General features: G+C 41.8%; 1 protein-coding gene across 1 annotated transcript in view; it reads left to right on the forward strand.

The window, feature by feature from the left end:
* Positions 1 to 12,387, forward strand: part of lrp1bb (low density lipoprotein receptor-related protein 1Bb) — a 433,776-nt gene that overhangs the window by 308,564 nt on the left and 112,825 nt on the right. Inside the window, exons 33-40 of the mRNA XM_046364065.1 lie at positions 4,401 to 4,541; positions 4,729 to 4,854; positions 5,265 to 5,396; positions 9,555 to 9,689; positions 9,900 to 10,029; positions 10,765 to 10,891; positions 11,078 to 11,229; positions 11,525 to 11,649. Coding sequence (XP_046220021.1) covers positions 4,401 to 4,541; positions 4,729 to 4,854; positions 5,265 to 5,396; positions 9,555 to 9,689; positions 9,900 to 10,029; positions 10,765 to 10,891; positions 11,078 to 11,229; positions 11,525 to 11,649 — 1,068 coding nt within the window. The remainder of the gene's footprint in view (positions 1 to 4,400; positions 4,542 to 4,728; positions 4,855 to 5,264; positions 5,397 to 9,554; positions 9,690 to 9,899; positions 10,030 to 10,764; positions 10,892 to 11,077; positions 11,230 to 11,524; positions 11,650 to 12,387) is intronic.

Consider the following 12,387-nt stretch of genomic DNA (forward strand, 5'->3'; position numbering starts at 1 on the left):
AACACAAAATGTACATCTGACAAAAAGAAAGACACGTTTAAAAAAAAAAATATTCCTCAATTTGGCCAAACTGCTTTATGGGCCTCTTAGACACTGCTAGGGTTCAATCAGAATCATCTAGCAGTTTCCCTGCTGACAATGGTTATGATGGTTAGGATATTTCATTTGCAGAACCGAGCAATAAACACAAACAATAACATCAATAGCTTTAAAGCAGACAATCAATTGTCACAGCTCTGCAATTTAATATAAATATACACAATAATAAGAAATAACTGTGAATAAAAGAAACAGTACCAGTCAAAATTTTAGAACAACTACTCATTCAAGGGTTTTTCTTCACTTTTTCTATTTTCTCCATTGTAGAATACTAGTGAAGACATCAAAACTATGAAATAACACATATGGAATCATATAGTAATAAAAAAGTGTTAACCAAAAATAATATAATAATAATAATATAAAAATATATATTTTTCAAAGTAGCCACCCTTTGCCTTGACAGCTTTGCACACTCTTGGCATTATTTCAACCAGCTTCATTAGGTAGTCACCTGGAGTGTATTTCAATTAACAGGTGTGCCTTATTAAAAGTTCATTTGTGAAATTTCTTTCCTTAATGCGTTTGAGACAATCAGTTGTGTTGTGACAAGATAAGGTTGGTATACAGAAGTTAGGCCTATTTGGTAAAAGACCAAGTCCATATAATGGCAAAAACAGCTCAAATAAGCAAAGAGAAACAACAGTCTACCATTACTTTCAGACATTTTTTTATTGTATTTTTACCTTTATTTAACTAGGCAAGTCAGTTAAAGAACTAATTCTAATTTTCAATGACAGCCTAGGAACAGTGGTATAACTGCCTGTTCAGGGGCAGAATGACAGATTTGTACCTTGTCAGCTCGGGGGTTTGAAATTGCAACCTTCCGGTTACTAGTCCAACGCTCTAACCACTAGGCTACGCTGCCGCCCCAAAGGTCAGTCAATGCAGAACATTTCAAGAACATTGAAAGTTTCTTCAAGTGCAGTCGCAAAAACCATCAAGTGCTATGATGAAACTGGCTCTCATGAGGACCCCCACAGGAATGGAAGACTCAGAATTACCTCTGCTGCAGAGGATAAGTTCATTAGAGTTACCAGCCTCTGATTGCAGCCCAAATAAATGCTTCACAGAGTTCCAGTAACAGACACAGGAGACTGTGTGAATCAGGCCTTCATGGTCAAATTTCTGCAAAGGAACCACTACTGAAGGACACCAATAAGAAGAAGACTTGCTTGGGCCAAGAAATACGAGCAATGGACATTAGACCATTGGAAATCTGTCCTTTCGTCCGAATAGTCCAAATTTGAGATATTTGGTTCCAACCACCGTGTCTTTGTGAGACGTAGAGTAGGTGAACTGATGATCTCCGCATGTGTGTTTCCCACCGTGAAGCATGGAGGAGAAGGTATGATTATGTGGGGGTGCTTTGCTGGTGACACTGTCTGTGATTTATTTAGAATTCAAGGCACACTTAACCAGACTAGTACTGTATATCTTTGAAAGTCATTTTTCTGTTGATGCACATCCACTGTCTGCGGCTGAAAGATGGTAATACCTCATCTGTGCATAATCACTGCCTCGTTGAATTATCAACACTTCAATTATCATACACGTGTTGAGAAAGATGTACTGAATCTTTGTTGATAATGGCACTTCTAATAAATATAAAAGTATAGTCCCTCTGCTAACTTCAGAACACATTTTGTTCATAGATCACTATTCAGATTGGGTGAATTGGCTAACTTTTATTCTGGGTACACCTCTGAGGACTTCTCAGCAGTTCGGTGTTAGGTGAGCTTGGTTGCACCTGTTCAGTGAGGTTCATTGCACTCCGCTGGGTTTTTTGAATGGAAAAGCCTTGTCACGTCTGAGGCAAGGCAATTGCTCTAGTCCAGTCTGAAGCCAATAGAGAGCCTCACTGGATTTAACCGGGGTGTAGGGGGGGGGGGGGGGGGGGGGGATAGCTCCACTCCTAAATGGGATGCATACACACCGCAGGAGGCTGCTGAGTGGAGAACGGCTCATAATAATAGACGGAACGGAGCAAATGGAATGGCAAACCATGATCCGGGTGACTGTGTGATCATACTCTGCCGATGTGAGTAAGATGTGAGCCGATGTGAGTAAGACCTTTAAACAGGTCAACATTCACAAGGCCGCAGGGCCATACGGATTACCAGGACGTGTACTCCGAGCATGCGCTGACCAACTGGCAAGTATCTTCAATGACATTTTCCTCCTCTCCCTGTCCGATTCTGTAATACCAACATGTTTTAAGCAGACCACCATAGTTCCTGTGCCCAATAACACTAAGGTAAACTGCCTAATTGCTACCGACCCGTAACACTCACGTCTGTAACCATGAAATGCTTTGAAAGGCTGGTCATGGTTCACATCAACACCATTATCCCAGAAACCCTAGACCCACTCCAATTTGCATACCACACCAACAGATCCACAGATGATGCAATATATATTGCACTCCACAATGCCCTTTCACACCAGGACAAAAGGAACACCTATGTGAGAATGCTATTCATTGACTACAGCTCAGAGTTCAACACCATAGTGCCCTCAAAGCTCATAATAAGGACCCTGGGATTAAACACCTCCCTCTGCAACTGGATCCTGGACTTCCTGACGGGCCACCCCCAGGTGGTAAAGGTAGGTAAGAGCACATCTGCCATGCTGATCCTCAACATGGGGGCCCCGCAGGGGTGCGTTCTCAGTCCCCTCCTGTACTCCCTGGTCACTCATGACTGCACGACCATGCACAACTCCAACACCGTCGTTAAGTTTGCTGATGACACAACAGTGGTAGGCCTGATCACCGACAACGATGAGACAGCCTATAGGGATATGATGCAAGGACAACAACCTCTCCCTCAACGTGATCAAAACAAAGGAGATGATTGTGGACTACAGGAAAAAGAAGACCGAGCACGCCCCCATTCTCTTCGACAGAGCTGTAGTGGAGCAAGCACACCAAGATAGTCGTGAAGAGGGCACGACAAAACCTATTCCCCCTAAGGAGACTGAAAAGATTTGGCTATGGGACCTCAGATCCTCAAAAGGTTTTACAGCTGCACCATCGAGAGCATCCTGACTGGTTGCATCACTGCCTGGTATGGCAACTGCTTGGCCTCCAACCGCAAGGCACTACAGAGGGTAGTGCATACGGCCAAGTACATCACTGGGGCCAAGCTTCCTGCCATCCAGGACCTCTATACCAGGCAGTGTCAGAGGAAGGCCCTAAAAATGGTCAGACTCCAGCCAGCCTAGTCATAGACTAATCTCTCTGCTACTGCCCGGCAAGCGGTACCGGAGTGGCAAGTCTAGGTCCAAGCGGCTTCTAAACAGCTTCTAGCCCCAAGCCATACGACTCCTGAAAAAATAATCAAATGGCTACCCAGGCTATTTGCATCTATGCATTGTCCCTTTAACTATACCTATATGTACATATTACCTCAATTACCTTGACACCGGTGCCCCCCCGCAAATTGACCCTGTACCGGTTCCCCCTGTATATAGCCCCGCTATTGCTATTTACTGCTGCTCTTTAATTATTTCTAATTTTATCTCTTGCTTTTTTTAGGTATTTTCTTAACTGCATTGTTGGTTATGGGCTTGTAAGTACGCATTTCACTGTAAGGTCCACTTCTGTTGTGTTCGGAACATGTGACAAAGCATATTTGATTTGATGTATTTGGTGCCATTCCACTGATTCCGCTCCAGTCATTACCACGAGCCCACCTCCTTTATCACACACACACACACACACACACACACACACACACACACACACACACACACACACACACACACACACACACACACACACACACACACACACACACACACACACACACACACACACACACACACACACACACACACACACACACACACACACACTGCAAACATGGACACATCACTCTCCAAACTCATGATACAAGTCTCCTCTCCTTAACCACTTCTTCTGCTCAGAAGCACAACACCAGGCAGGTACTCTACAGTCTCTACAACAGTGCAGTAGGTCCACTCAAACATGGAAATCAACAAACACGTACCTGTGTGTAGTAGAGGCTCAGGATAGAGTATTTTGGGTCAACAACGCTACTGGTTTATTTTTCATTTGAGGATTTCACTACATCAAACGTTGCATCATTAGTAGCCTATTGCATTGTCAGAATTCATATATTCCAGTTTTCATTCATGCAATATATGTAGGTCTCCCTTGTAAAAGAGGTATGTTGACCTCAATGGGACTTCTGGAATGAATAAGGGTTAAATAACACAATAACAATTCAGACATAAATGGTGATAATGGGGTTTCTAAGGACATTTCCTTGTTTCAGGTAACAAACTGTGGTGGGCCGATGATGATTCAGCCCATCTGGGGACGGTGAACAAGAGAGACGGACAAAATCCTGTGGTTCTGAGGAATAAGACTAGCGGAGTGGTTCACATGAAGGTCTACGACAGGGAGGGACAGAGAGGTAAGGAACACACTTACACACATTTATTTATGCACTTATCAATTCCAGAAATGTGACACCATGATGTACTACAGTACCTATAGTGCTCTGAATAACATTTCAGATTTGATCTGAGTAAAGATGTCCATGAAGCTAACAATAGTGTCCTATATCCTTATTAATACACAATTCACCATGGCCTTTCCAGGAAGGAACCCGTGTCAGGTGAACAATGGAGGCTGCTCCCAGCTCTGTTTCCCCACGTCAGAGAACACCCGCAGCTGCTCCTGTACTGTGGGCTACAGCCTTCGCACCGACCGCATGTCCTGTGAGGGTAAGACTGAAAGTCTGCTCTAACTGAATGTGCATCCCAAATAGCACCCTCATCCTAATATACTGCAGTACATTTGACCAGAGCCCTATTGGCTCTATGGGCTGTTTAGGACACACAACCTAAGTGACCATGCAAAAAATGCATTGAGCAGTTCAGACCCCCTAGCATCAGAGTAACCACAAGGTCTGTGACATGAATTCACTGTTTCCAAATAAGTACTATAGAAACCTCTGTAATCATACGAAAACATACTTTGACTGTAATAAATGTACACTATGCATATTTATTTACAGTGTGTTAATCTTGGAATCCAGAACCACATATTGTGTGCACTCCATTAACATTTATGTTAGGTCATTCACAAGAGACTTAACAGTATGTTACAGTAATGGGATCATTTCTCACTGTAGGCATTGAGTCATTTCTGATGTACTCCATCCATGAGGGGATCAGAGGGATCGCCTTGGACCCCAATGACAACATGGAGGCTCTGATGCCTATTACTGGGACCCTGTTCGCTGTGGGGGTGGACTTCCATGCAGGTAGGTACCACCAGGGCCCATATTCACAAAGCGTCTCAGAGTAGGACTGCTGATCTCAGATCATAATAAATAAGAGTGGGGACACGGTCATTAACTACATCCCCTCAGTCAACAGTTAAACCTACAGTTCATTGATTTTATGACCCCTTTATATTGTTCCCTGCATGACATCTTCCGCATCATACGTAAAACTTACTCCAAATGGCAGTTTGTAATCAAGAGAGAAATGGCGAGAGAAAGGGAGAAATAGAGAGGGATAGAGAGACGCAAAAAAATGAGAGAGAGAAAAACCTTTATTGTAGTATTCTCTCTAACCCTGTTGAATAATGGTTAGTGGTGCTGTTGAGGGCTGCACAGATGAAAGAGTAATAAGTCCATGTTAATAGAGACTCGTGAGAAACACCAAACGATTCTCCACATGCCCCTGAACCAGGCCTGACACAAAGCAATTCCCCGGATATTGTATCAAATGAAGGTAACAAGGAAATGGTAATGGATTAACCCAATGGCTTGTGCTGGCATTTGTCATATAATGGGTTTTCTCTTGCATAATTCATGTTCTAAATATGGTGGATTTATTACACTGACAAGTGCTTGAACATGCACTGTCAAATTAATAAACTAAGGGCAAGTTGTGCTTCATATAATGTATATGTTGCCACAACACTCATTGATGACAACACTCATATAGGCCTACTGGGAAAGGGAAGCTTTATCTAGCACATGTACGCACAGTAGCATTGTAAGTGTTGCATAAAACCTTTGTTTACAAAAATAGCACATGATTTAGAGATAAGAGTGGAGGGGAAAGCTGTTACCTGCCCACATTTGATAGAATAGGATCCCACTGGTCACAAACTGGTTGAATCAACGTTGTTTCAATGCAATTTGTCAACGTATTGTGACATGGAAAACAAATCAAATTGTATTTGTCACATGCGCCGAATACAACAGGTGTAGTACCTTACAGTAAAATGCTTACTTACAAGCCCTTAAGTAACAAAAGTAAAAAATAATTAAACAGCAGCAGTAAAATAACAATAATGAGGCTATGTACAGGGGGTACCGGAACAGAGTCAATGTGCAGGGGCACCGGTTAGTTGAGGTAATATATACGTGTTGGTAGAGTTAGTGACACTGCATAGATAATAAACAGAGAGTAGCAGCAGTGTAAAAGAGGGGTCTGGGTAGCCATTTGATTAGCTGTTGAGGAGTCTTATGGTTTGGGGGTAGAAGCTGTTAAGAAGCCTTTTGGACATAGACTTGGCAGTATCGCTTTCTGTGCAGTCTATGACTAGGGTGGCTGGAGTCTTTGACCATTTTTAGGGCCTTCCTCTGACCGCCTGGTATAGAGGTCCTGGATGGCAGAAAACTTGTGATGTACTGGGCCGTGCGCATTACCCTCTATAGTGCCTTGCGGTCGGAGGCCGAGCAGTTTCCATACAAGGCAGTGATGCAACCCGTCAGGATGCTCTCGATGGTGCACCTGTAGAACTTTTTTGAGGATCTGAGGACCCATAGCCAAATCTTTTCAGTCTCCTGTGGGGGAATAGGCTATGTCGTGCCCTCTTCACGACTGTCCTAGTGTGTTTGGACCATGATAGGTTGTTGGTGATGTGGACTTTTATTTTGAGGGTGAACTTTTAACCAGAGGATGTCATAATGCTAACCACATTTCAACGTAGACAAACTTTGTTTAAAATATGTTGAATTTGTACATCTAAAACAATGTCAGATCTTCAACGATATATAGAAGAAAAAATGTATCTATATACAGCTACTCTTTGTTCTCCCATCCAGGATTTTAACCAAACCCTGCTTAGCTATATTTGTCACTAAATATTACTAATGTGCTGTCATGAGAATGATTGTTGAGAGAGCTCCACTTAAAAACAAAATACTGTAGATTCACTGTTGCTATCAAAGTAATTTTACCAGAGCAAATGAAATGTGGCCATACTTTATCACTCATATACGCATCATCAATGATGTTATTTAGGCCTAAATAGTATTTGCAAAGTCATCAACAGCTATTATTATAATTCAACCCAAAATTCAACTAAAAATAGACAATACAATAGGCCAAGGGTTTCAAGCTCTGATTAATCTCAAATGTAACTATATTTCGTGATATTGTTTTTGGTTGTCAATTTAGATTTCTGGTTGCGATGGAGACGTGAATCTAACATATCAATTATTCATTTGTAATCCAAATGGAATTAAAGTCAGGTTAAATCAGTGGCACAGATGGCACAATCCAAGCAGAATATAAATCTCCTGCAAATGTTGATATTTGGTTGCGTTTTCAACCTAACACAAATTTTAATATCAATTTTGAAGTACAATGAGTAGCCTATTAACTTGTTGACAAGTATACAAATGATAATGGGATTCACATCTCCAACTCAACCCCAAAAATAAATGAAAGAATGTAATTAAGCCAATGGCTCAGATGGAACTGTCTAAGCATTAAACACATCTCCTTAAATGTTGAAATTTGGTTGTCGTCAACCAAACACTATTCAATATTACTTTTGTAATACAGTAAATAGCCTAAAGTTAAGGCCATCTTCCAAACTAATATAACATTCAAACTTCAAATGAGTAACATGGCCACATTTTGAGGTTACTGTAACTATAAATGTCTGTTTATGTAGTTATATAAAGCGTGCATGTTCAAGATAGCATGCGTAGGTCGTCGCAGGTCTGTGGAGATCTTCACAAATGATGTAATAATAATCGCATTGATCACTTGAACCATGTACTTTTAATGTAATCTCAACTGCAATCCAGATCATGTGGTTGTGCTATTACATGAAGCGCATTGAGGACACATGAATCTGTTGTATAAGTAAACAACATATCTGACCTAGTCCCATTTGAACTTTTTGCTGGGCTTTGAAATGGTTGTCTAGAAAGCGCAGTGATAGACATTTGGGTGACGACTAAACCAGAAATCTGACATTGTTTTTCCATTGGAATTTGGTTGAAAGCCTGGTGATACACATTGGAAATTCAACTAACTTTTGGCTTTCTTTTTGAGTGGGTGAATATCGGTTGTGACCTCATTGATCAACGTCTCAACCAAATATTACCCAATTATCCACGTTGAAATGACGTGGTGTGTCTAGTGGGATGAAGGTTTTGGCAGAAAATAAGTGTTGCAAGGCAGCAGTTCTCACAGTATGGAAAGCTCAAAGGAAGTGGATGTCAGAAATGTCTCAGAGACCCTGAGTGTCAATGGTAATCTTGATGTGCGACAGCTTGCATTTTAGGAAATTAGGAAACTAGTCTAAAGCTAAAAACGTAGGCTTTTGTGTGCATAAGGTCTTCGTTACCCTCCCCTTTGCTGCTGTTATACAGGTGACCATGCAAACACACAGCTAAGCACAGAGTCAACCAGCTACAGCAGCGGTGGATAGCTCACACATACAATTTGCATATCATTATGAAGCAGGTCATTGGTGCGTGAAAAAGATGAAAGCCTTCCAGCTGGATCCTGTCACATGTAAGATATGTGTTAACGGAGTGTGAATTCTGTATAAACAGGAGGGTGCAAATAAACACATAGCGCTGCCTATCCTCCCAACAACCTGGGCCCACTGAACTGACAGGCAAATAACGAAATGTACTTAAGGCTCTAAGGCTGGACTCGGAAATGAATGACTTTGTATTTCATCCTGTCGTATATGAAATAGAGTTATAATCAGAAAGGATCATAACATTTTAGATGCGATGTTTTACATATGCAATTTGTTTTCCAATAAAACCTGGTATACAATAGCCTTTTCATGTCCCGATGTTGCATTTCAACAAGGAAATAAGGTCTGAATGGATATGTGAACAATAATCATAATTTACATCCCCATTTTGTGAAATGGAGCATGTAGTTGTAATAATAATAAGCTTACTTCCATAAAAAGCACTAACATTAATAGGGAGGCTATGTTATGTGCCTACATTTTCCACAATAGTACAAAAAGATCAGGTCCACACACTTGGAATTGAGGTGAAAATTATTACTGACGAGCTCAAGTCTACGCATGACTACTAAAGAATACCAAAAGTTTGCAGTCTATGCACCAACTAATATACTGTAGAATACCACAAGTGTGCAGTTCAGTTATTTTTCTTACTTTGTTTCTTACCATTCCACAGGGAATGACACAGTGTACTGGACAGACATGGGCCTGAACACAATCTCCAGAGCCAAGAGGGATCAGACCTGGAGGGAGGACATCATTACTACGGGCATCAGCAGGGTAGAGGGCATCGCAGTGGACTGGATCGCTGGTCAGTATCGTCTTCTGTAAAATGTACAAAATATCTTCTTACTTTAAGCGGCCCTATGTGGGTACCTTCATCAAACATTTCCTGAGATTTTATCTCGATGTGACTAACTTGTATAAATAACGGTATGCATTAAAACTATTGTAACAATGTCCTTTATACAACTGTTCTTTATACAACTCTAATACCAGTATCTTTATGTTCCTCCCACAGGTAACCTTTACTGGACAGACCATGGTTTCAACCTCATAGAGATTGCCCGTGTTAGTGGTGCCTACCGTTCAGTAGTCATCTCCGAGGGACTTGACCAACCTAGAGCCATCGCTGTTCATCCACAGAAAGGGTGTGTGTGTGTGTGTGTGTGTGTGTGTGTGTGTGTGTGTGTGTGTGTGTGTGTGTGTGTGTGTGTGTGTGTGTGTGTGTGTGTGTGTGTGTGTGTGTGTGTGTGTGTGTGTGTGTGTGTGTGTGTGTGTGTGTGTGTGTGTGTGTAAGATTAATGGGTAGCAGACAGACAGTCACTAAGAAGAGATAAAGTTGAAAATGGGCAGAGGAAATGGAAATGTTTTTGACCAGCAGGGAGTGAAATGAGTCAGACAGCCTTGACCACCTCCAGAAAGAGATCAAGATGTTGCTGGATAATAATCATTGGGTCATACTGCTGTTTCTGGACTGAAAATAGATCATGTAGCAGATGAAGGCCAACTGATGTCATTAGGCTTACCAGTCGAACATGTCCCCTGCATTGATGTTTGTTTTGTGTAGTGCAGTGGGATTCATTTTAAGTTTGCCACTAAACTTTCATGATCTGGTGTTGACACGGTGTGAAATGCCTACTGTAAGAAGAGCTTTGTGCGGAACTAAATTGTAACAATATATGATTTCACTTGCATAGCCTCTGATAACTTTGGTATCACATTAGATCACACAATTTGTCCTTTCAGATCTGTTCCAATTGTCCAACCAGTTGGATGTTAATAATGTTTCTGGGTTTGCCACTCTGCCCTCTCTTTTTCTCTCTCTCCCCACCCTCTCGCTCTCTCCCTCTATCTATCACCCACCTTCTATCTATCTGTCTCAGGTATCTGTTTTGGACAGAATGGGGCCAGAGCCCCTGCATAGGTCGAGCCCGTCTAGACGGCTCCGATCAGGTCACCCTGGTCAACTCTGGCATTGCCTGGCCCAATGGGATCTCCATAGACTATGAGGTACAGTACCAGACACCTCCTGATCATACATGTCCTATTAGCTCTGATCCATCCACCTCATTCTAAAGTAGTTTCATACCCGCATCTTAACCTCATCCTTCTTTGTGTGGATATAATGTACCCAATGTACCCCATAAGAGGATAGGGGGATAGTTTGGTGATGTGCATTTTCAAATTACTTTCCAGGAAAACAGATTATACTGGTGTGACGCCCGCACCGACAAGATAGAGAGGATCAACCTTGAGACGGGTGAGAGCAGGGAGATTGTACTGTCAGCGGCCAACGTAGACCTCTTTTCTGTGGCCGTGTTCGGAGCTTACATCTACTGGTCTGACAGGTAATTTAATATTTCCTTATATGCACACAGATTGGGCTGTAAAGTCTGATCATCTAACCTGGTATTACCCCTTCATCCCAGAGGTCTCAGTGTGGAGAACCTCAGCGGAGATTTTTTTACATGAGGGGCACCATATTTATGTAAATGTACTAGCATACCGCAATGTCATTATCAATGACATTTCTGTATGATAAAGTGACATTGATAAGTACTTTTAAGAATCATAAAAGAATTAAGAAGAAAGTGTCCTTGATTACTTTTGAAAACTTTTCTCTCTCTCTCTCTCTGTCCTCAGAGCTCACTCCAACGGTTCTATCCGGCGAGGCTTCAAAAGTGAAGCCAGTGAGGCAGTCACCATGAGAAGTGGTCTCGGGGTCAACCTGAAGGATGTGACAGTCTTCAATAGAGGCCGGGAGAAAGGTTAAGGTTTCAACTTAATGCTCTTTTCTGATTCTCACCAATCACCATCAGCAGCTGCATTGTTTCTTTCCTAATCTACAGTATGTACAGTGCCTTGCGAAAGTATTCGGCCCCCTTGAACTTTGCGACCTTTTGCCACATTTCAGGCTTCAAACATAAAGATATAAAACTGTATTTTTTGTGAAGAATCAACAACAAGTGGGACACAATCATGAAGTGGAACGACATTTATTGGATATTTCAAACTTGTTTAACAAATGAAAAACTGAAAAATTGGGCGTGCAAAATTATTCAGCCCCTTTACTTTCAGTGCAGCAAACTCTCTCCAGAAGTTCATTGAGGAACTCTGAATGATCTAATGTTGACCTAAAAGACTAATGATGATAAATACAATCCACCTGTGTGTAATCAAGTCTCCGTATAAATGCACCTGCACTGTGATAGTCTCAGAGGTCCGTTAAAAGCGCAGAGAGCATCATGAAGAACAAGGAACACACCAGGCAGGTCCGAGATACTGTTGTGAAGAAGTTTAAAGCTGGATTTGGATACAAAAAGATTTTCCAAGCTTTAAACATCCCAAGGAGCACTGTGCAAGCGATAATATTTAAATGGAAGGAGCATCAGACCACTGCAAATCTACCAAGACCTGGCTGTCCCTCTAAACTTTCAGCTCATACAAGGAGAAGACTGATCAGAGATGCAGCCAAGAGGCCCATGATCACTCTGGATGAACTGCAG

Source organism: Oncorhynchus gorbuscha, linkage group LG09 (genome assembly GCF_021184085.1).
Source record: "Oncorhynchus gorbuscha isolate QuinsamMale2020 ecotype Even-year linkage group LG09, OgorEven_v1.0, whole genome shotgun sequence".
NCBI classification, from domain to species: Eukaryota; Metazoa; Chordata; class Actinopteri; order Salmoniformes; family Salmonidae; genus Oncorhynchus; species Oncorhynchus gorbuscha.